This window comes from Cynoglossus semilaevis, chromosome 9 (genome assembly GCF_000523025.1).
Source record: "Cynoglossus semilaevis isolate Cse_v1.0 chromosome 9, Cse_v1.0, whole genome shotgun sequence".
Classification (NCBI taxonomy): domain Eukaryota; kingdom Metazoa; phylum Chordata; class Actinopteri; order Pleuronectiformes; family Cynoglossidae; genus Cynoglossus; species Cynoglossus semilaevis.
In genome coordinates this window covers 4,931,513-4,956,442 of record NC_024315.1, presented here as the reverse complement: position 1 = coordinate 4,956,442, position 24,930 = coordinate 4,931,513, and the positions used below count along the sequence as shown (strand labels likewise).

The 24,930-nt window shown below is 39.4% G+C and overlaps 2 protein-coding genes across 7 annotated transcripts in view; one reads left to right on the top strand and one right to left on the bottom strand.

Moving 5' to 3' along the window:
• npnta (nephronectin a) overlaps positions 1–16,411 on the top strand; it is a 44,124-nt gene extending 27,713 nt beyond the window's left edge. For all 5 annotated transcript variants that reach the window (XM_025058731.1, XM_025058729.1, XM_025058730.1 and 2 more), the window contains 9 exons: positions 827–946; positions 2,809–2,928; positions 4,432–4,566; positions 5,655–5,777; positions 7,670–8,077; positions 11,736–11,825; positions 12,715–12,813; positions 14,590–14,849; positions 15,211–16,411. In XM_025058731.1, coding sequence (XP_024914499.1) covers positions 827–946; positions 2,809–2,928; positions 4,432–4,566; positions 5,655–5,777; positions 7,670–8,077; positions 11,736–11,825; positions 12,715–12,813; positions 14,590–14,849; positions 15,211–15,321 — 1,466 coding nt within the window. In that variant the 3' untranslated portion in view covers positions 15,322–16,411. The remainder of the gene's footprint in view (positions 1–826; positions 947–2,808; positions 2,929–4,431; positions 4,567–5,654; positions 5,778–7,669; positions 8,078–11,735; positions 11,826–12,714; positions 12,814–14,589; positions 14,850–15,210) is intronic.
• A 1,258-nt stretch (positions 16,412–17,669) lies between these two features.
• Positions 17,670–24,859, bottom strand: LOC103383522 (arachidonate 15-lipoxygenase B-like). 2 transcript variants are annotated; one of them, XM_008316666.3, is made up of 14 exons: positions 23,442–24,859; positions 22,773–22,974; positions 22,570–22,651; positions 22,243–22,365; positions 22,032–22,135; positions 21,465–21,631; positions 21,239–21,382; positions 20,768–20,971; positions 20,595–20,681; positions 20,367–20,536; positions 20,159–20,280; positions 19,945–20,045; positions 19,632–19,802; positions 17,670–19,554 (listed from the first exon to the last, which is right to left on the bottom strand). In XM_008316666.3, exons 1-14 carry the CDS (start codon positions 23,592–23,594, stop codon positions 19,375–19,377), a joined length of 2,010 nt encoding a protein of 669 aa, XP_008314888.1. In that variant the 5' UTR covers positions 23,595–24,859; the 3' UTR covers positions 17,670–19,374. The 2 variants fall into 2 exon arrangements, with proteins under 2 accessions (XP_008314888.1, XP_024914493.1); XM_025058725.1 differs by having other exon boundaries at positions 20,367–20,971.
• Between the last annotated feature and the right edge of the window lie 71 nt (positions 24,860–24,930).

Below are 24,930 nucleotides of genomic sequence, written 5' to 3'. Positions count from 1 at the left end.
AATCATACTTTTACGTTTCCCTGCAGTCTTTCTTTTCATCATGTGTCAGAATGTCTGACATTATTACAGACTAAAGAACGTTAAGATTGTTGCTAAGCTGCAGTGGCAACGTTGGTTTTAGCAAAGTCATGGTGAGAGGAAATTATGTTTCAGTGAAAAAACGTCTGAAGAAGCTCTGAAAAAAATATCCTCACGAAAGCAGAAGCAGACATTAGCATGATTGTTTATAAAATAGTTATTATTTTACATCCGTGTTGGTTAAAATGTCACTGTGCAGCCAGAACGTTACGTGTTAAATATGCCTCCTCATCATCTGACAGGTGTTGAGCTCGGGGCGTGTTCTCTTCTCCCCCGCAGGCTTCACTGCTGAGAACTCAGACCACATCATTTTAGAAGACAATCTGCAGCGTCTCCCGCGCTGGAGAGCTCTCTAATTTTATACCTATAAAAAGCTGCTGTTATACAAGCGCTGTACAGTGCATGCACAGCCTGGTGAAGTCACGGTGAGTCAGAGTAATAACAGCGTCTTTTATCAGAACGGGCGACAGTTAACGCTGGCTTCCTGTAAAGTCATCAAACACAGCAGTCGTGGGCCTGTCGGAACACGGTAACACTCCACGTCTTCAGTCTCCCTTCCTTCCATAAACACACTCTTTGACACACACACACAAACACACCCTGCCAACCACACACACACAAACACACACTGTCATGTCCAACCCACTCTAAATGGATGGGTTAGTTTTTGACGAGGCTGACCTCTTCACCTTTGACCTCTGACTAATTTGCTGCGGCCCACTCATTCTCCCTCTTTTTCTGTCTGCAGACCTGAACGAGTGCGGTCTGAAGCCGAGGCCCTGTAAACACAGGTGCATGAACACGTACGGGAGCTACAAGTGCTACTGCCTGAACGGTTACATGCAGCTGCCTGACGGGACCTGTGGGAGTGAGTGTTCCTCTCTCAGCTTCTGTTCTCTCCCTACTGTCCAGTTCATTCTTCTTTGTTGCCTGGATATGATTTTGTGCTTCACTACAAATGTGTTCATCAGCGTGTCAGCACAGTGCAATACAATATAATATACAATATACAATATGTATAATATACAATATTTCCTCTTTATTGATATATTGGTGGCAACTATTGATATTTATATATTTAGATATTTTGTGCTGGGATATAATTTGTACTATGGTACAACGGTTGTGATTAGTTGTGGGGTGTGTTCTCCTCGAAGTCGAGGTGCCTTATCACCCTGTTTACATTCATGCCAGAATCTTCCTTAAATAAGACAAACTGTAGAGTGTAGTATGCACTTTATATCTAACAGATATCGTGATTCATGATGGATGAAATTCATTGTAAAAATATCGATTATCGCAGAATGGCTGTATAGTGATATTATCGTTATTATCTGCAAAAATCTCGTGATAGAATCGTCAGATACTCGGCCGTACGCAGCCCTAACAAATGTCGTTTATTAGAAAAAAAACCTCTTCTCCACATATGTGTGTATCTCGGCCAGCAGCCTTCCAATCCTTTCATAGACTATTTGATTAACGCCACCGCTTCATTACACAAGCTCGACAGTGTGTAGAACCCTGCGAAGAATCCCAACAGGTAAAGGGAGGTAAAATACAGAAGAAAACACAGGCCACAAAGCCTAGAGTTTATAAGCAGTACTTTTTGCCCCAAGGTACCAAACAGAGGTGGCAATTCCCACTCCTCCAGGATGGCGTGACGTCTTAATTATATTCTTTATTATCAGAAGACAATTTAATATATGTCCTTCATTGTCTGCTTTACTCGGCTTAATCTCAGTGTTTTCCAATGTTGTCATCGGATGATAATGTCAGACATTACACTGTTTCTCCTTTCTCTGCTGCTCCTGCTTTGATCAATAGATCCCTGGAGCTTTAATAAGACAGTCTTGCCTCAGTCATTGAACCCTACTGCAGGGTGCCAGAGGCAGTGATGTAGCGGTAGTAACACGAGCCACACGTTTAATTTCCTTTTTTGGGTCTGAAGTTATTAAAACAGGCTGAACCTGAAATCGGTTCTGGTTTATTATTTTTGGTGTTGAATGAAGTTTTTATTTCAAGGAACTGATAGGCAGAAGTCGGTGAGAGAGCGGGTGTTCAGCAGAGGAATCTCATAATGGTCCAGCGTCTGTTGTCTGCACCGCGAGGTCAGGCTGGTAAATATGAGAAAGGCCAGTGAAGGCAGGTGCATACACACTGAACAACGAACCGTTGTATTGGTTTTTTTTTTCTTTAAATGTAAGATTCAGACTCAGGAAACATTATTTATCCCTCGAGTTCAACTGAGAGGCCGAGCCTGAGGATATGGAGGAAAACAGAAAGTAATTATAAGTACAGAAAACAAAGAAGGAAGGATAAGAACAAGTGAAGAGGATAGAAAAAAAAACACAATTAAGGAAGGATAAGAACAAGTGAAGAGGACAGAAAAAAAACAATACGTGTCACGGTAATAAATGAGGTGAACACACACATTTAGGGAACTGTAAATAAATACAGACTTCACGTGGAAAAACATTCCACATTTAGAGACAAAGCTAGAATATAGAATTTTAATTTCATTTAATTAAATGATGGGCTTCGTTTTTATGTTGTGTCTCTTTGCAATATTCAGCCATTAGTTGTTTTTCATGTTCTAGTGGAGAATTTAAGTGAAATGATCCAATTTATATTGAAACTGGATACCACTTCCTTTTTGTTTGTAAACAATGTGCAACACTTGCTGCATACTTTGCTTAAATTCTTCTTTTTTTCATCCTTTATGTCCACCAGATGCTCGCACATGCGGCATGGCTAACTGTCAGTACGGCTGTGAGGTTCTGAAGGGAGAGGTCCGATGTCAGTGTCCATCACCGGGACTCCAGCTGGCCTCAGATGGAAGAACGTGTATCGGTGCGTCTGAGTGAACGGAGCCTTTACATTAACCCTCCTGCTTAAATGCAAGACTGTGAGAGAACATCACTAATGAGACTCTGTGATAATCATGCAGCTGCTTTGGCAGAGCATGGAGGAGAACTTGGCATTTAAAAGAGAATTAGTCAGCAGGCACACAGAACCTCTTTGCCGGGAATTTGATAGTCATCCAAGACTAGATAATCAACCAAGATATTTTTGAGATATTCCAGAACTGAGCTGTCTTTGTCAGCAACATTTATCAGTTTTACACGGCAAAGATTTTCAGGGGAGTAATCAACAGATTTCAGGGGGCAGTTCTTTTCTTCCTGAATGTTCTTCAACTACAGGCTGTTCCAAAAACTGAGCAGCTCCTCCAACTCTGCCATCTAATCCCACTAAGGAGAGCAGACGGGCTAATGGGGGGGCGAGGGGGGCAGTATTCCTGAAAGGGGTCGGTCGTAAATCATGATGAATGATGTCACTGAGGACAGAGCGTTTGCCTACAGAAGGTGGTACAACATGGTGTGATTCCAGATCCCTGTGGGAGCAGATTGGACTTTTACGGCAGCTCTGTTATCATATTTATGGATGTGCACTCCTTCAGCCTTCGCTTGCAGTTTCTGCTATTATAATGTTGAGTTGTCAGTAAAAACTCGAGCCTTCAGAGCCAAGACTATCAAACCATTTTAAAAATGCCGTACAAAATATTTTATACCCACGATTCTTGTGGGTTGAGTGTAAAAATTGGACTCAAACAAAGTGATTTGATTTCGGCTTGACATTTATTCAACCAGACTGGAATAAAGTCGGCAAGCGCAAATACTCAAGCACCTGCAGTCAGGAATACAGATACAGATTGTTGAGATCTCTACATCTACGCCATGGTCATGTGATAGTGCATGTAATCACTTTGATCAAAGGTCAGTAAAATAAAGCAGGCTGTTGAAATGCTTTTATTCCCCATCGTTTTCTCGATACTTAAATCATGCAACTCCGGCCTTCTCCTGAACAGGTGTCGATTCTAAAGCTCCACTGGAGCAGTGTTTCTGGCTGATTAGCGAGTTTGAGGGGATTCACTCTGCTTTCTCACTGGACCTGCATGTTTTTCCAGCAGCTCTGAAATTTTAAGGTCCGTTTTAACGGTAGTCCCTTTAGCACAACGGCGCTCCTGCGGCATTGTGCAGAAAATTAATGATTCCAATGCAAATGCTTTGAAGTCGGCGACTGGTGCCTTAATATTAATGGCTATTTCCCTGCAAATGTACAACACTAGGAGTTTAGAACGGCTCGATTACTGTGTTCTGTTCACTAAGCAGAAAACATAAAGATATAAAGGTAATACAATGTTTTTTTTCTTTAAATTTTCTAGTATGCATTATTTATAGCCCATTGTTCTGGATATTAGTGGGAAAAAAACGCCCAAAAAAAACCCCTCAGTGAAACCCATATTTGATCATTGCTGTGTCGTTCTGATGTGTCATTTATTTTGTTCTGTTGCAGACGTGGATGAATGTGCCACAGGAATCGCTGTTTGCCCCAGGTTCAGGAAATGCATCAACACCTTTGGAAGCTATATCTGCAAGTGTCACGAAGGCTTCGACCTGCAATACATCAATGGGAAATACCAGTGCATAGGTACTGTCACAGGTGTCTGCACTGGGATACAAGCTGCAGGGGGGGTGGTGGTGGGGGGGGGCGCTCCTGTGATGCTTTTGATTTATGACAATTTCTCTCTCCGGAGACACTGATCATGAAAAAGAAAACCAATAATTTCCTCTGACACATGCTATGTTTTATAGGATTTTTAATATCTGAATGTAAGCTTTTCTCTATACACAAAGTTGACATGATGAATTATGATGCTATGATGAACACAATTATCCACTACAATTTTACAATAATTTCTTTTTACATAATACATGACTTATTTTAGATCAAATTTGCCTTCATTACTTTTTTATTTCTTTGGTTAATCAAAATATAATTATTTTTAATTGTTGTATGTAAAAAAAAAAAAATCTACCTTGTATTTCATGTAGCTCCAGCTGAGCCAGAAATTCTTCAAACTTATTACATTTTACTGAGACAACAGAGCTCAGTTCACTTTCTTGATTTGAAATTGCGAGGCAGCAGTACACTGCAGTATGCACGATGAATTCCAAAACCTGCCTCCTTTAAACTCTTCATCAGTATTCTACACAAAAGTCACATTACCTTGAATATCGGCAGCAGAATGTACTGTTCACGGTCCTCGTGCGTCATTTCCTCTAAAGAGTGGCTTCACTCGAGAACCTTCTCTACCAGAAATCTACAGAAACGACTTTTCATTTCAACGTTATATATATATAATTTTTTTCACTGAAGAAATTGAAATCAATTGAAATGCTTTTAGTCAAAAGACCTCAGCTAATAAAACGAGCTGTTCATCAGGAGGTTCTTGACCCACAGGTGGTCCACACAGCTACTACAAAGGCTGTTGTGAATTTATTTTGAAATATTTTTTTCACATTGAAATTAAAAATGTTAATAGTACATGCACCTGTGTATTATTTAGAGATCTTAGTATAAGATCCAACATAACAAGCCATGTTTGGGGGGGGAGGGGGGGGTTCCTGCACCAGGTGCTCATTACGTTACGAGTGCTTGTCTTAAAAACTCTGAGACCCTCGTATTAAAGGAAATAGCTGACGGTTGAATGTGGCTCTGTTTCCATTGTCTTTCAGATGTGGACGAGTGCTCTACAGGCCAGAGCCACTGTGGCAGCTCTGCCGCCTGCTACAACACGCCGGGCTCATACAAGTGCAAATGCAAAGAGGGCTACAGGGGGATGGGCCAGGACTGCAAACGTAAGGACCAAGAAAGACAGCTGTGGCCCTCAAAGCTGTGGCCCTCAGTGTTCACTTTGATGTTTGATTCAGGGCCTCAAAAAGTTTTTTGTTTTCTTTGACAGTGTTTTTTTTTTTATTTCAAATAGTTAGGAGAGTAAAAGAAAATGCATGAAGTACAGGGCAGGTGCTGGAATTTCTCTCTTTATAAGGACACCAGCAGTGTCATTTTATTGACCAATGAAAACAAAACAAATGACAATGACGAAATGTATTGATGTCTTAATCAAACAATAATAATAATAATAATAATAATAATAATAATAATAATAATAATAATAATAAGGGACATAAAAATCTGTCAGGGATGAAGTTCATCCGCCCTGATTTCAGTTCAATGTTGGGCATTGGGTAACAAAGAACCAATCAAAAAAAATAGTACGCATACTATTCACATCAACTATATCTAAAAGTTTGATATTTTGGTGAAAAAACGTAACTCAAATTAAAACAGTTCTATTTACTAAATTGGACTAAGGGTTAGGGTTAGGGTCCAAATTCACATTGAGATTGAATGTAAATCGTCAGTCAACACCAAGGTCAATTTCTTGCTCTTTAACCCCATACATACATACGTGGAGACTCGACTCAGGCCCTCAGAGTCAAAAAATGGTTCCTTCACATTTACATTTTCCCTTCTGTCTGTGTCTTTTTGATCACAGACAGTTAATTCATCTGTCTACGTGTGTAATCTGTGTGTTTGTAGTTTCATATCTGTGAGCAAGAAGTCATTGATGAAACATCGAGAGAATGCCCACCCCCCTGGGCACAGTGAGCTGCAAATATTTCCTGGTGTCACCTACCTCAAGGGTGTGGGCCACCAGTGCCCGGGGACTCAAGTTGCAATATCCTATTTGTGTCTCACATTTCAAAGTCGCCTGCAACCTGAGGAGGCAATAACAGAGTTCAAACCACTTGCCTTTGTTTGCTCTCATTCCTCACTCATGAAGGCCTTATGAAACCCCACCAGCAACACACAAATACCCTGCGATGTCTGTTCCCGCTCCTGCAGCGAAGAATGTGAGAGGGAACAAAAGGAGAGAAGTAGAACTTTGATTACGTCAGCCGAGTAAAGGGGATCTCCAGGGCACGGCTGCCTCTGTTGGACCGGAGATCATTCCACGCACACAGAGCAGCTTTAGCCGGCTGCTGAGAAGCCTCGGGCAACAAGCGCACAAGGAATTGTTAATTAGATGGAGCACGTAGAGCGAGTCAAAGGCAGCGGTCAGAAGCCAGTGTGGATGTCCGCTCATTCATTCAGAAATATCATAACAACAACAATGATTTGAACCTAAATATGTATATATATGTATCAACATACAGTCCACGTATATATATGTACATACATATATGTATATATATATGGGCAGTATATAACATGCCTTATCCAACATGTCCCACCTTGATTCCCTTCCAAACAATGTCCTGTATCATAAGGGACAATATTGACAGAATGAGACTTTAATTCCATAGACCATTTTTTCCCAAAGACGGGGTCGCGACCCTCAGGTGGGAGGCAAGAGTTTTGTTTTTTTTTTTGCGTCGTCTTGCATCATGTTTACGAATAAACTCCTGGGACAGTCTGTTGACTTGGGTCACGAAGGTTAAAAAAAAAGTTTGGGAAACACTGCCATAGACAACCCAATGCTAAATAACCATCAGTCAAAGGCAAGTAGTTCAAACTGTAGTGATGTAGTAGTTTCACATTTTTTCGACAGCAGAGGTCAAGTTAATTCAAAGTTAATAGACACAGGATGAAGGATGAATCTCGTAGATGAAGTCGTGCTAATGATTGCTGGGAAATTCAACGCCTCATTAACACTCATCACTTTTTTTTCCTTCTCATATTTCAGTCATTCCTAAGGTGGTCATCGACCCACCCAGACCAGGCCACAATCACCACAACCACATCCCAGACTTAGACCAGAGGAGGACCACCACCACCGTACGGCCACCAGTGACGTCAAAGAGAATCTTCCCGTTCATCCCTAAGTCAACACCTTCCACCACCACAACAACAACAACAACTACTACAACTAAAGCACCTCTGCCTCCAAAAAGGGCCACCCCACCTCCGGGCAAACCAGCAGTTCCTACCAGAAAGACGGTAATTCCTACTCGGAAACCTCCGATATCAACACGCAAACCACATGTCATACCAAGACCGGTCACTCCAACCAGACCACCTGCAGTTCCACCTGTCACCCCCGTGGACAACACCATCCAGAAGGAGGTCACCAAGCAGAGAGGAGACGTCCACAGTAAGTCCATTTTTTTTTACATTTTTAAAACTTTAGATCACATAAATGTAATTTTTTTACATGTTAGATTTTTCTGCTTTTTGATCCTTGCTGTGCTGTGAAGGTTTTCTTCTTTCTTCACTCTTGGAGACTCAGTTGACAGGTCTATTCTAAACGATATGGACCGAATTTTAACTTTCACTTCCCCTGCATCCTGAAACCAAACATTTTTATATTACACAACACATTTAATCTAAAGTCAAGTGTTATTTTGTAAAAAAGAGAGAGAATTTAAAAACAATTCTATTTTGTTGATCAAATTTACTAAGACTTCTAGTTTAAGACTTCTGATTTAAAATAATAGCAAAATAAAATGAACTTACCCCATGAATATAAGCATTCTTTTATTCTTAATAAAATATTGATACAGTTCTGTAGAATATCAACATGATATTGTGAAACAAAGTATTACGTTATTTTGTTGTATTGATATTTTCTTACACCACTACATGATACAGGTTATTAAGCAGATTCTTTCTCTGTTCTTTTCAAAAGCATAAATCAATATTTTAATTAATTATTGACCTAAATGAAAAGCTTTATTGTAAATACAACATTAGAACTGCAGAAAAATCCACAACGTGCTGATTTGATCCACAACACACATGCTGTTTGGTGAGAACTGAACAGAAAGTTCTGTCGTTCCAGCTCACCTTGCCAGATGGCAGCACATAATTAGAAAAGTAAAGATGAAGGAATATTACATTAACTCCTGTCTGCACAACTAGAGGGAGACATCAGTCTAACAGTCTGCACCCTGGCAGGACTGTTCCTGAAATCAGAGAAGACAATTTAAATAGTGTGAAAGGAGGAATGAGACGAGAGACGAGCGCTGAGTAATTATTCAAAGGACTGAAATAGCATAATTGTAATAGTCATTAGCATAATTCTTCTGGATGTGAAAAACTGTGGCTTGAACTACTGTAGAGTTGTGTATATACTGTTGTAGTTTTCTGTAGCAATTCCATCATCCTTTATTTTACTGACTTCAGCTTCAGATATTACTGTAGCAGCTCTAACTCCTCTGTAGATGAAATAGTAGATGGGATGTAAAATTTAAATTACGTATCAAAACATTTCTTAGGCTGCTCATGGACAGAACAACGGTTGGGTCTCTCTGTGAAACCTATCACAATTTTCCATGGTAACTCCATTCTGTCAATTGCATCACGCAGGAGATATTTGCTTGGCAAATGACAGAGATGAGTATAAATGTCACTTGGTTAATCTGATCCACCGCAGCGTCTGCCGGCGGTGGGATTTTTGCAAAACAAGCTACCCTTTTCTGGACCTGAGATGTAAGAGACCTTTAACGTTGGTCGCTCAGAACTGACTGCCAACAATCTCCAATTCTCTGAATGAAAATTGCACCTAGGTTTTATAACTCAGTCATATGCACACACACAATATAGTGGTATATGGCAAATCCATCCAGGACTCTTTCTTTTTCAATTAAAAATTTCAACAAATATTTAATATCGAGAGTTGACTTCAATACAGGATCACACCAAGAGGCTTTGACATGTTCTGGCTTGTTGGTTGATATTTCTATCAACACCTCTTCATCAAAAAGGAATGTTATCTTATCTTTTCTAATCGGACACTTTCAAATGATTGATCTGAACAGTAATCTTCCAACACACATCACACATTTGATCAGCAATAATTCAAATATATTTAAATCTGTGTTGTATGTGTTGTTGCTATAATTCTATACAATGTCACACAATGCAATACTTGGATACACATTAGGCTGTGATCAGAAATATGAATTTTCTGACCTGAATCCTCAGCCTCTTTTTCCTGTTCTGTACCATTCTGTATTAATCTGATTAATCACAGGGTAGCTGTGGATTATTCATGATAAACTGTGATGTCGAGAAAGAAAAGGGAAAAGTCAGGGTCAATATTCAGTTTCATAATTTGGTTTATCAGTGTAATTACGGTGCGTTCGACACTGGCCTGTAAAATGTGTCGAGACTTGTTTTTAATCAGTCAGTCAGTTTGCCAACTGCAGACAGGTTTCTCATTGTGTAGTGCTTTGTCAAACATGTTGTCAAAATGTATCCAACTTATAATAACAAAGGTGCAATTTGATTCATTCCACATGGAGACTGGTACAAAATGAGGTCACTGGTCTAGTCACAGAGCCATGGGGAACAGCAGATACTGGTGTTTTGTCTCAGCAGCCCTGGTCGAAAGTGTAGCAGAGTGTCTACACTTAGCAATAGCATCTCGCAAGTTAATTCTAGGAAAACTGTTAGCACAGTTAACACACAATGCTGTTACATGCTCAACATCAGGTTACTAAAGTTGGAACAGAGGGCTCTACATTTGTAATTACTAGAGAAGAAATAAAAGCAAAATAAAAGGAAGCAGCGGTATAATAATTTATATGTTAATTGTTAATACAAAAATATCAAATATATCAATTTTGGATATATTAGCATATAGATATTTTCTTATACCCCTAGTTCAAAATAATTCACAATAAATGTACCATTAATGTCTGTCAGTGCCAGCCTTTATTTACTCTTTGTCGGGGTATATGGACCCTGCTGGATGATCCCTGACTCGGGGACAGATTTCTTTAAAAGCACAGACACTGTGACACACATGGAGATTCCTGCACTCCTGGGATTGCTGGAGAGCCTGGTGTGAGTCTGACCTCCCTGATCTTAGATTCCTTTGATTACATGGCAGTCTGCGGGGTTTGTGTGTCCCAGCAGGACGGTGGAACCTTTTACTGCTCTGGCGGACTGGGGTCGGCGTGTCACTGAGCCTGGAGAGCTGGTAGTTCAAGTGCAGGTTAAAATAAACAAGTGGCAAACCAGCAGGAGTTTGTCGGCAAGGTTGGGATCAGTTCAAATGAGGGTTTGGTTTTGTAGTCATTCTTTATCTTTTAGTTCAGGGTTTGGTTTTGTAGTCATTCTTTATTCTGAAGAAAATTAAGGAAATTCTACAGTAATATTTGTTATCTTTTAGTGTAGTATTAACCGCCTGTTTGTGAAAAACATTACCGTAAATATAACACATTGTTTCCCAAAGACTGGGTCACGACCCTGAGGTGGGTCGCAAGTGATTTTTTTTTTTCATGTTTCCCAGGAGTTTATGAATGTCTATTGACTTGGGTCGCAAAGGTTTGTGACTTTTAAAATATGGGTCCCCAGAGAAAAAGTTTGATATAAGAGATGGAATCAAAAGAGGAAAGTACAAACTTCCTGTGCTCTACTTGGCAGCTTGGCTTTGGCTCTTAGTATCTTGGGAGGCATGACCCCAGTGGATAAGGAGAGAGGATGTTTTAAGAATGTGTGTGTTGTGTTGTGTGTGTAGTCTCTTGTCCTGGCGCTGTAGTTTTGCCCAGAAGATAAATGTAATCAGCCGTGCCTTTTCATCACTTTACATTAGACTTCTTCTGTTTCTTGTCCCCCTGACCTCACTGTGGTCAAATGTACTTAATTGTGCTCAACCACAGACACTAAACCATGACATTGATTCATCCCCTGAAAGCAGTGAGACAAATCCACACACACTGTATTAGCCACAGGCAAGGACACCAGGGGCCACATATCACTTCTTCTCTCAGTAATCCTTAATCCTATCCTCTATCTCTCCTCAGTCCCTCGGAACCACGACCACAACACAGTCCTGGGCGTCGACTTTGACATTGAGCTCGGCAACACAGCAGATGAAGCTAAAGACGACCCAGGTAAACAAGACATGTTTCAGCTGTCGGGTGGATTCCTAAACGTGACAGTCACTCCTGCAGTGTTGATGCAGGAGTGACTGTCCTCCTTCAGAAACACATCTGAACGCATCTGTTCAGACGTGTTTCTGAACAGATGCGTTTTGATAAGGCTTTCACCATAAGGGGGTGCACAATGTCTGTTCATATCAGTTTAACTAACGGCTTTTCCGTTAGTTTCCAGAAAATGTCCTGTTTTCACATTATGACTCTTGACTGCTTGAATGATTTATAGATTGTTTTGGAGGTAGATGAGGTTTCAGCTCTTAAGCCTCATTGTACTCCATGTGGAATTCTCAAAATAATGATATAAACTTCATGAAGAGACAGTGATTTGTCTCTTTTGTCTTTTTTCTTCTCAGTGTGATCTATTGTTGCCAGCGCTGGGTACACTAAATCATGTTTGTTTTGGCTAACAGCGTGTCATTTTTAAAGAAGTGTCAAAAAAGGAAAAGGGTTTTTTATGAGTTGTAAATGAAGTGTGAAGTTGTCTTTGGAAAATCAAAGCCAATAAAATGATGGCTGTTTTTTTATCAGGAATTTCTTCTTTTCCTCAGCAGCTCATAAATGTAATGTTTTGCTGGAAATATCCTACTGCCACGTCTTCATTATGATCTCTCAAAATGAATGTGACAACATAATGATATCATTAGCATTCTCTCTTCACTGGTATTTAGCTTTGAGATAAACAATTAGCATTCTCTCTTCACTGGTATTTACTGGTAACAGTGATGCCAGGTATGGATACACATAGTTGATAGAACTAAAAGAAAAGTTATGAGAAACTCCTTGATGTCTGTGTGTGTTTGTCCTTCTTTCGTTTGTCTGAAAAGTAACTTTTTATTCTTTTCAGACTCAGGGTATCTCAGCTGTTCCTTCGATGATGGTCTTTGTGGCTGGATCAGGGACAAAGATGGAGACCTGCACTGGGAGACAACGCCTGATCCGACCGGTAAATGCAATGCGAAATTTTGGTTCATACACTATTACAAATATATTCCTAGTGTTATTCCTTACCCTTTAAGTCTAATCTGACCCCAATTTTAACCCTACCTCAGAACTCATTTTGAAGAATGAAATAACCTGGGACCTGCAAAATAAATCCCCATAAGGACATAGGGTCCCCACAACAACAAAAAAAAAAACGTCCCCACAATTGTAGGCTATACCAGAAACAATCACACACACCCCAAATCAAAAAAGGAAAAACATTGATTTTACTTTTCCATCCATTTTCCGTACCAACCCCCCACTGGAAGGTAGCAACCGCCCTAACTGGGATTTGAACTTGTCCAGGAGTTGGACCCTGGGCTTCCACACCAATGGCAGAGGCATTGCCTCTGGGCCAAACCACCACTTGACTTTACTTTTCAAATATCAAATGTGAATGAGCACTCATGCTTGACATTTTCAACGGGCAAACACTCAAAGTCAGAGAAGCCGAATGTTTTTTTGGCTCAATTACAGAATGAAACACATTCACAGGAAGAACTCTGTGAACACCAGGGCCTTTGTTTGACCAAAGAATGCAAATGAAAATGGATTACGTGACGTGTCAGTGATACTTGAGTGACATTAAATAGAAATACAATCCTCCACTGAGAGGCTGAGGTGATTTACATCTGGAAGACAGAGAGAAGACTAAACATTTCAGTAAACTGGCGCTGTTAAATGTAAAAACAAAAAAAAACTAAATAAAATCAACTCCTGTTTGCTGCCATGGCCAACTGGCCTCCAGTCAGTGCTGTGTCTCCAGGCATTCACTGTAAGGCTGTAAGCTTCCGGTCTTTTTAAGCCAAATAAAATTAGGGGTTTTTTTTGTTTGTTTTGCTTCTTACTACATGAGAAAAAACCATTTACAGTAAGTCAAAAGCTGTAACTGTTATAGTATTTCAATTGTGTACTAAACATATTTAATGAGAATACTTAAAGATACTACTGTATGTGTACATGTGAATCCAGACCTCAGTTTTGCTCACACTCTCATTGTGTGATGTGGGATATGTGTGTGTGTTTAGTCCTTTTCACTTTCCCATGATAAACAGCAACTGGCAAACATCGGCGACCGTTAAATAATTGGCACGTACTGCAATTCCTCATAACTAATGCATGACAGCTTCAGTGTCCTGCAGCTACAGTCAATAACGGCTCCCCTGTGGTTCAAGCAGCCATAAACTGATCCACTGGATAACCAAAATACATGGACATGGATCACCTATAACCAGAGGCGCTGCCAGGAATTCTGGGTCCCACAGAAGGATATGACAATGGGCTCCTGTGTAACATACACATCCAAGACTGATACCAACTACGTGGAATTCCTCAAAACTATATTTTATTAATAACTAAATATTTTTTTCTTATCTTCACCAGCTTTATTCTCGAAGGAAAAGAAATTGTTTTTTTTTGTTGTTGATATTGTTAGGTTTCCTTTTTGGGGAGTTTGAAGCTATGAAGAGAAAATGAGATTCGTCTCAAGTGTTTTTATAGGTCTAAGATTTTTGAATAGTTTTAAGGAGTGCAGTGGTGTGTGTTTATATATGATACTCTTAGCCTTTGAAGTACATTTTCTACTGCAATCATCATGGCAAAAACAGGTCAATTCCTCCCAGGGTACGTCGACTTGTGCCCCTTATGTCTCCCTGTCGTTTTTCTGTCAGTTCCACAGTGTGTATATATAACACGCTGAGTTCATCAGAAAACTGTGAACTGCTGTTCGTCTCTACAGGTGGACGGTACCTCACCATACCAGAGGTAGGAAACAAAAGAACCGGACGAGGGGCCCGACTGGTCCTCCCACTCACACCTCCTTGGAACGACGGCAATCTGTGCCTGTCTTTTCGCCACAAGCTGGCAGGACACCATGTGGGAATGCTGCAAGTGTTTGTGAAGAAAGGAAAGCAGTACAGCCCGGCAGTGTGGGGCCGCACAGGAGGCAATGGCTGGAGGCACACTCAGATCACACTCTGGGGCACAGGCCTGGAAAGTGTAAGTATCACATCAAACATGTTTGTCATTACAATAAATCTCAGCTTAGCAATGATTTGAAATTGGAATATCTGGAGTATTTGGAAGATTGTCACTGCAATGGCCTTGTATAGAATCTACAAGATTGAAAACAAAAAAGATTTTAAGGTGATTGCATTGCACTTCTTTGGGCTCATTTATAGGTGAATAGTGTGGTTTTATCTTCATGTGTTCTCTAACATACTGGTAACGACTCCTCTGCACTAGCAAATATGACGCACAACATTTATGTTGTCGAGTTAAGACCAACCAAAAGTCTCATGTTAGACTGCAGCATCACCAGATCTCACATCTCAATGTGCATTGTGATGTTGTTCCCCAGGTAATCCTGAAGGGGGAGCGTGGGCGAGGCAGGAGCGGTGAAATGGCGGTGGATGACATCACCCTGAGGAAAGGCTCGTGCACAGAAGAGCACAGTCTGAGGAGACTTTAACTGCCAGTTTAAAACAAGGGCAGAAAGAAAAGATGAGAGGAAATTAATCTGAAAGAGAAGTGACTCTGTTACAACGTCCTCCTCACTCTGCCCACCCTTAAACTCAACTACTCCTGCCATCCTGTAAACGTAAATGTCCAAGAAATTGTGCTGGAGCAAAACAGTGGGTTTCTTCTTCTTCTTCTTCTTCTTCTTCTTCTTCTCGATTTTCACATGAACACAGGATCTGCGCCAAACCTCATGGGCCAATTCCAGAAAACAAGTTTCTCTCTTCTCAGCCTGTATCAATCCATACTGACCGGGTGTGACTGGAAACCTGCATGTTATTACCATGAAATTGTCCACCACATAACAAAATCCCAGCAGCTCTCCAACCACTTAAAATTCTCCCAAAGACAAACAAAACAAACAATTCTTTCCTTGAAAAATCAGCTATTTAAATGCTGCATTCACTGAACCAGTGCTGTTTATTTGCCTTACGATCTCTGCAAAAAGGTATTTTGGTTGATAGCTGAAGAAATCCCAGCTGTCGATGTCAGTAAATCTGATACTTTTTTAAGACAGTGTTTGTTGTCATGTGGTTGTAATGGAGTAACTGTGTAATCCCACTGTCACTGGTCTACTTCCACCTTTTTTTTAAATATTGATCTCTCTGTTCAAAAACAGTTGATGGAAAGTGTGCAGTTTTCTTTGTGACAGTATTTCAAAGATCTGGTTGATTGTTGTTTTGTTTTTGTTTTTTGTTTTTTTTTACCTAAATATTTTTTTCCAACGCCTCAATGGTAATAAAAACACTCAGCTCTCATGTTCTCCAGATACATGAAATGTGTCAAAAAGAATCGTTGTGCGAACCTGTGACTTTTACCCAAAGCATTACCCTCTGTCGCTTTGTCGCTTTGTTGATTTCGATGCTTTGTGTTTAGAAACAACCAGGCTTTTACAGTTCCTATTAATGTAAATGTAGTTGCGTGTACATACTCCAGAATTGTGTTGTGTGTTTTGTTAATTGACAACAATTGACATCATTATTAATTGGATTTTTTTAATGGTTTGTTATTTAAACGTATAAATAAAGTCTATTCAGATGGGACTTCATGTGTCATGCAAGACTGTTTAAAGTGCACAAAATAGCAGGTCGTAATATGGCATTGTGCTGTGTGTAACTTTAGCTATAGCTACTTTAGCTACTTTAGCTATGACAACAAGGAGCATCAGCTGGACTTGAAGATTATCTGTATGCCTGGGGGGCATTAAATCAAATTCAGATTCATCCTGACCAGTGTGTAAATAAAACACATATGACTGACAGTTAATTAAGTATTTTTTTTGTACCTTTAGCCAACAGAATGTCATCAAGTTACAGCTGCAAACTTTGATTTGCGAACAGATTTGGAGGAAAAGATGCAGATGCAGATAAAAATATTCTAGGAAAAGAGTGAGCTGCAATGAAAATATCTGATAAATTATTTTCAGCAGTGGCTCAAACTAAAATATATTATTTTTACCTTTTCGAACATATGATAATAATATCTTTCTATTTTGTTTAACATATTTTGAACATTGTTGTTTAAAGACAAAAAACCAAACTGGTAATACTGTTTGTGTTTTGATGAATTCAGTTCTATAGTGTGTTGAATTTGTAGTTCCTGCAAATCACAGTTATGAATATGACCACTTTCAGAGATTGTTATTGAGTCATATGTTGCCGTAACCACACGTAGTCAATACAATTAAAAACGTAACGTTAACCTGATACTGGAACAACATGGACTCCACTAAGGACCACTGGTCTAATGCATTAGTAACAATGCCACACACACCCATCCCAAATTTAATCCCTAAGTCTGAATCTTTTTTTTAAACTTCAAAACTAACTCTTTCTAAGAAGAACCTTAAAAATGTCCCCACAAAAACAAAGGGTCTCCGCAAGTACATTGTACATACTCCACACACACACAAAAGTTATGTGCTTCATAGGCAACAGTTTATTCTAATTTAAATGTTTACTTTATATTAACTGGTTAGGACTGAATGTGTGACTGTGTGTGAACTTGTGTGTGTGTGTGTGTGGGTGTGTGTGCCAGTGCTTGTATTGCTTGCTTACCCATTCACTTCACTTGATTGTCTGCACCTGCCCTCCTGTGTCTTCAGCGCCCTTGATTACCTGCCTCTCCCCTGATGTGTGTCACCTGTGTGTCGTTACGCCCCTGTGTGTTTATAAAACCCACTTCCTCCCAGTCTTCTGGTCCAGTTTGTCTGTGTCTCTCAACACAAGTACAGCTCAGTGCAGTTTTGTCATTCTTCTTGTGGTTTAGTTATTTGACTGTGTTTTGGGGTTTGTTTGTGCGTTTTGTTTTGGGGTTTTTTTTTGTAGTTTTTTTTTTTTTGTATTTGTTGTTGGTGGTGGATGGAAAAGCAGAACAGTTTGTAGATTGAGTTTTTAAACTCTGGTGGTGTGTGTGTCCCTGAACATCACAGTGGCATGTTTAGATACACTCTACCTACTAACTGTTTGTGAATGAAGTTGGTAAAATCTTCACCAATTCTCTGGACTTCTGTCTTTTCTTTGGACATGGTCTGTCCCATCCAGACAGACAGACAGAGAAAAATGAGCAGCTCTCCTGCAGTAGATTTGTTCTTTAGCTCATTATCAGGTCATCTTACTAACTTTCTGTGACAGCAGGAGTTGACTTGTTGAAAACATGACATCATACATATGTAATCCAGTTTAGTCACTCTTAGATGTGACCCACAGCGTTTATATCCCCAGTGCGCCACTTAAATTGTCCTTGAGAGTCGGTTGCTCCTCAAAGGGAACTCTCCTCACAGACTTGCTTCTCTTAGCCACATGCTGCCAAAAAGGACCTCATTAAATGGTGCATTAAAGCAGACGTTAATTCATTAAAATTCATGTGTATGGATCTGTGAGGTGGCAGGAATGATTTGGTTGGTACTGGTTAGAAGGCAGAACTTGAAGCACGCTGAAGATGTTGGAGCAGGTTTTACCTTAAGCAAAATGTTTTTGTTTTTTTCAGAGACACAAAAAAAGAATCTGTGTTTATTGACAACCAAGCCATTTAAATAATTTGATGGGAAGTGAAGAAGCAGGCTTCTACAATTCTGATTGGTCCTTTTAGTGGTTTTATGGAAAAAAACACTAAAGGGCTTTAGAACGAGTTCAGGCTAAAATACTTTTGTGTGCATGTTGGATTTTTGTTTTTCTGTAGTCATGCGTATGTAAAAGGAGTGAGGATCAAGGGGAATAGAAAAACAAACACATGCTACAGTTCCATCTGAAAACACTAGTAGATGATTTACATCTCACCTAGTTGCTTTTTGTAGAGACTTTTTTTTTCCGATGTGTTTTAAACCAGTGCAGCATCATCCCCGAGAATGTGGCCAAGTCTAAGAGTTTATAGTTTTTAAAACAGCATTTTATTTTGTGAGGAAACGATGCCCAACCAAAACTAAAAGGGACTCTGCTCCTTCCTCCAACAAACAAAAACAAAACAAAATACAGTGTTTTTAAACTAAGCTCAAATCAAAAAGAGAAAATGTTGTGAACAAAAACAAGTGCTTCTCACTCCTCCATTTTGCTGCTCAATACAAGCAATCAAATGTAACATAAGGTAAACCACACGGAGCACACAGCAAGGAGTCAGCAGGCTTTAGCTCGAGGATGATGAAGGGAAAAGGGGAAGAGCCAGTTGGTTTAAATGGACGCCATCCACCAATCCACTCACAGTTTCCCTGTCATGTGATCCTGCAAGAAAACAAAACAAAAAAACAACCCCCACATACCCACATACACTGATAGCAAACGGAAAACACATAAAACAGAATCACATGACCCATGTCCTCAGACAAGGGTTGAAACTATATATATATACACTTTTTTACAAACTTGAGTTATAATGATCATGACAGAGAGTAACATATTTTTCTACAGGTGTCAAAACTATGCCCATACCACCTACATAAAACTACTTAATGAACTGCACATGTTGTTTTTAATCCTGTTTTTCTGCTGTTAGTTTAAGAGTAATAAATGGCTTAAATGGCGACACTGTTTTCCACCAACTCTGGCTGCAGGTACTCATATTTTAGCTTCAGGTTTCTGTTTCTGACTTCCATGATTTTGTTCACAATATCCAGTTCTCCTTTAAACTGAGCCATCAGTTTCCTGGGAACTTTCTCAACAAAATGATCCTCTGGATACTGGCCAACTTTGACCTAAAAGTCAGGCATTTAATTAAAAAGTGCAAAGTCATTTTAGATTTTTTTTTTCTTAAATGTTGAGCAATACTCACAACGTCAGAAGACTGTCTGCTCAGTAGCCACACGGTGGATATGCCCAAAGCTGTGGTGTTGCGATCAGGGAGCGTAGCCACTAGTGTGTCCTCACTTGTTTTGCCTTTCGTTGTCGGTGGAGGGTATTGCAGAGAGATGGGGGTGTTTGGCATCCAGGCACCAAAATCGTACTATAACAAATGGCAGCAGGGGGATGTGTCAAAAGGTCAATTAAATACTGAAATGTGCATCATTTAAAACATGTATTTTTGAAGTAAAATGGAATACAGTATTCAGCCGTACAGAATATTCCCACATGTTAAAGAGATTCACCTGTCCAGAGTTTACTGCCGCATGTTGGAAGGAGCCAGTGAATATCACCATGGTGACAAATTTGACCAGGTCAACTACTTTTGTAAATTGCCTTGGAATTCCTGGAAATTGGAGAGTATAAAGAAATCTCTGAAATTGTCTTTAGACAACTCCAAATGTATTCTTTGGTTAAAGTTGGTTTTGTGAGTGAGCTGGTGCTAAATCCAAACCTCACCTGAGGCTTCATTGGAAAGGAATCCATGTTCAAAAATGTCCCCAATCCAGTTCTGGAGCTCAGAGTCTTTTTTGACGTCAGAATCACTCTTGTAGTAGTACTTGACAACTCCATCCACAAACCTGTAACAAACACGGAAAATAATCTGCTGTTGGTTATATGGATATATTTTGGAAGAGGGCGGAAAATCCAAAGCGTTCTCTCATACTTGAGAGTGATGTCCCAAAGACGAAGCGCATCATCCCTGTAGTAGTAATTTGGAATTTTCCCCATTCCTCGCTCAGCAATGCTGTCAGGTACACACAGGGAGCTGTAGGTCACTGACTTTAGTGACCTTTGCAGGATGGGCATCATGGCATCTCCACCAGAGGCTGAAAACTTAAGAAATAAATTTAAGAACTTGTATGGAAAAAAAGGAAAATAAACATTTCCATACCTGAGTGAAAACTCCAGTTGGAGAAATGAGTAGAAGTCGAGCCAGGTGGTTGATCTGTAAGTTGTAGCGTGTGTGGGGAACGAGGAGCTTAAAGACACAGGAATTGAATTGTTGACGCAAGAAAAATTCACAATGTTTCCGTGAACTGAGACATCTTTGAGGTTTATTGTTACCTTGTACAGTGGATGCACCATTGGGAAGTTGCGCAGCAGAGACACTGCAAAGACCTCAGCCAGCAGGTGAGTGCGCAGCAGGTGAACATTAAGCTGATGTTCAGAGAAATCTGCGCTTCTCACAAAAGTCTTTGCCGTCAACCAGTCATATTTAGAATCGTTAGGATAAAAGATGGGATTGTCAGCTCCTGGTTCCTGGTTCAGCTGTAACAAAAGAATTTTCCAATCAGTGACAGAGAATTCATACTCACCGTAGCAGCACTTTTGCCATAGTTCTGCCTCCTATTAGGTGGTGTAGGGATGCACGATGCTTGTATTCGGACCAACAGTCGACTTGTAGGCATAGGCGAATGAAAATATTTGCGATCACTCGTATTGGTTTGTCAAGTATGGTGTTGGGAGAACACTGTGTGGTGGTTAAGTGTATAAAAGTTCTCCTTACAAATATTACCAGGCAAGCGTCAATTGTACCTGAATAGCGACTGGCATCAACTTGTCATTCGGTGTTTTATAGAGCAGGACGAGGGGCGCGGTCAAGTACTGCTGTTTCCCATTGATGATGTTTGCTTTCACATCTTTCAGATTCTTGTAGTCACACAGGTATATGTTGCCCTTCTGTTTTATATTTGATTGAGAAAAACATGTGAAGTGATGTTGTACACAGTAACGGTGAACATTTCAAATAAATGGAAATTACCTTCATTTCTTTGCGTAAGGAGTTCTTGCTTTGGGGTAGGACTACATTGTCAGGGACAGGAAAGTTATCTGGCAGCACTGTGCACTTTCTGATCAGAATGGGGTTAACACCATTCAGAAACTGGTATGCAAAAAACTCATCCTCCTCCCAGTGTTTTTGTACATATTCTGGAAGATAAGCAGAGATGATCATCATACACTTTCAGGATACGAGGTACTGTTGGCACGGGGTGGCAGTGGATCATACCTTGAATAGTTGAATAGTTTTTTTCACCAAGTACTTTTTTACTCTTACTCAAGTAATTATTTGGATGACTACTTTTTAACTTCTACTTAAATAATATTATTCTGAAGTAACAGTACTTTTACTTGAGTACAACTTTTGGCTCCTCTACCCACCTCTAAAGACCAGCAGATCATTGGGGAAACTGGTGAATGATTTGCAAATAAACAACTATAATGAAAATATACAAATTTCATATCCTCTCTGTTGGAATGGTTTGGCCTAACTGTTGATATTATATACCATCACGTACAGAGAGTGATCATTTTATGATGATAAAAGTACCAGATACTGCAGTTTTGTTTTTGGTGATCGACTCCTTAATAGATTTAAAGTCAGTCCATGGCTCCTTAGAAATACTCAACAATGTGAGGCCCAGTGATGACAATCTGTTAGAAAAAAAAGAAAAGTATTCTTACTTTGTTTTTAAAAAACTGAAGAATGATTTTTTTTTAAATGGAAAATAAGTTTAGCTGTAAAAACAAGGAGAAGATACCCAAAGGCAGACGTAAGAAAAAACTCGCTTTTCTTGGTGAAAGAGAACTGAACCTCAGGTGGCAGTGAGAGCGCGTTTTCTGTTTTAATGCAGTGGGGTATTCCAGCTGCATACTCACTCCAACTGGAAAGAGGAATTAGAAAACATATGAAATAATTGTAGATAATTATCGCCACAACTTTTACATATTTAACATTCATTGAAAGATTAGCTGTAAAGAATATTGGTTTATCGATTCCAATTTATCAAGAGTATAACTCATTAATCATGGAAGATTTTGCCTTGGGACCAAAAGAGCTAGAATAATGACAAGCTGAGATTTCTCACCAATATTCCTCCGCCCTGAACTTGAGCTCCTTTTCTCGATCATACCTGCCAAGGTGATGGTTGTCGTCAGAGACTTTCAGAGCTTCAGAGGACAAACAAGAATGACAGACATTTAAAATCAGTCTTCCCTTACTGTTGAAGTCATGATTTGCCGTAAACTACATCCTGTAGGAATTGTGTTCCTTCTGTTTTTTTCCACACACCTTCAGCCGCTCTGAAGCGGTGCACCTCCTTGTCATTTATCCATCGGTAGATGGGAAAGGAGTAGGTGTCGCCTTCAGGGGATACTACCTCCACTTTAGCAGGGAGCCAAGCGTTACTTGGAGTCAATGGTAGAGGTTTTTTGTCCAGCTCAATCAGAATAAGTTTTCCAAGAGACGAGCATGAGACATTAAAAGTGACAACCTAGATTATTGATGGAAATAAAATAATGAGTTTCACTTTTACATTTCCACATATATGTAGGTGCTATGGGTCAAGTGCTGTTTAGGAACACTTGGTGTTAATAACCAGTCTCAAATAACACAAATCAGCTTCAATTTAAACTTATTTGTGTTGTGTTATCCTAATAATATAGTAATAATGTATTACTTAGTGTATTACAAATATACTGCATTTGAAAACAATTAAATACCTGAAGGTTTTTGGAGTTCTTGGCAAATTGAGTGGCTTCAGTGAACAAATAGCAACACAGACAAACACAGTTTACAAAAAATAATTAAATTTACCTGACCCCCCAATTTAAAGGTTGTGGAGGTCACTGTTTGTGATGTATGTGGGTTTCCTAAATTGACTGTGGTTGTACCTACATATACGTAGTTCCACACAAAACAAAAAGTGAATTTCAAAATTATAAGTGATATGGAACTTACACTTCCTTGCAGAAAGGGTAAAGGCTGCAGCAGGTTCTTCAGCATGGTATGGGAACTTTCTCCATTCTCGCCCACCAGTTTAATAAAGACTTGGTTAAAAGATGCAGGAAGTGCACGTTCAGAAGTGAACACCTTTACCTGGTATTTTGACATTTTCACGCTGAAAATGATAAAGGAAAAAAAAAAAAACAGTAAAAGCAACCGTTGTCAAAATCTCAGTGTAATACAAAAATAAAAAGGGCAAATACATTTATCACCTGTTAACAATATCACACAAACACAATGAGAAGGAATCTCTTACCCAAGGAAATCAAAGTTTCTGCCAAGACTTTCCCAAACAGTACTTATATTCTCGTAGTTTTGTAGGTGTGTCTTCTAAAGAGAAAAATACTGATGAAACTTTTTTTTATTATGGATTGTGTAACCAGGACCTGACAATAGCTTCATTTGTCTTTGGAATGATTCTAGAATAAATAGATAAACCAGATAAACCAGGTCTTGAGTAAACATTGAGCAACCTTCTAGCAAATACATTCCAAATGGCAGTTCTTTGGAATTTGGAACAAGGAACACATTCAAAATCTGTAACAACATTTCTGGAAATGATTTGTGTTGTGATTTTGGCTGGTTATGAGATATGAGAGAAAAACAAACAACTTTAAATCTCTCTCAAACAAACAAAAGAAGAAAAAAAAGTCAAGTTCCCTCTTGATTGTCTGCACCTGCCCTCCTGTGTCTCCAGCTCCCTTGATTACCTGCCTCTCCCCTGATGTGTGTCACCTGTGTGTGTGTGTATATAAAACCCACTTCTTCCCAGTCTTTTGGGCCAGTTTGTCTCTTAACACAAGTACAGCTCAATGTAGTTTATTCATTTTCTTGTGTTTCAGTTGGTTGACTGTTGGTTTTTTGTTTTTGTATTTGTTGTTGTTGGTGGACAGAAAAGTTTGTAGATTGAGTTTTTAAACTCTGGTGGTGTGTGTGTCCCTGAACATCACAGTGACATTTGACCTCAAAGTCAGGCATTTAATTAAAAAAGTGTAATATCATTGACTTTATTTATTATTTTTTCTTAAATGTGTAGGAACACTAAGTCACATGGCTGGTGCACCTGTAGCTGTGGTGTTGCGATCAGGGAACGTTGCCACTAATGTGTCCTCACTTGTTTTGCAACAAGGGACAATTCTAGATGGAAAATTTTAATTTATTTTAAAATTTGACATGATTTACTCAACATGATTGTTACAGAAACAACAGTATTATGTGCAATATTTTAACCATCATTATTCAAATACTAACTGGGCAATTTTATTTCCATGAGATGAACAATTCCTGATATGAAAATAAGTGTATTCAAATTTAGGGTTTTAACGATCTGCACCTGTAAACGTGTGCTTTCTTCAAAAACACATTCAACACAACCACTGGGGCAATTTTATTTCCATGAGATGAACATTTCCTGATATGAAAATAAGTGTATTTAAATTTAGGG

Excerpts from the sequence above, each read along its gene's own strand:
- LOC103383522 (XM_025058725.1), bottom strand. The coding sequence starts at position 23,594 with ATGTCAAAATACCAGGTAAAGGTGTTCACTTCTGAACGTGCACTTCCT. Across the intron at positions 22,366-22,569 it reads TTCAGGGCGGAGGAATATTG|TTGGAGTGAGTATGCAGCTG; the intron begins GTGAGAAATCTC and ends TCCTCTTTCCAG. Across the intron at positions 21,632-22,031 it reads AAACAAAACTGCAGTATCTG|AATATGTACAAAAACACTGG; the intron begins GTACTTTTATCA and ends CTTATCTTCCAG.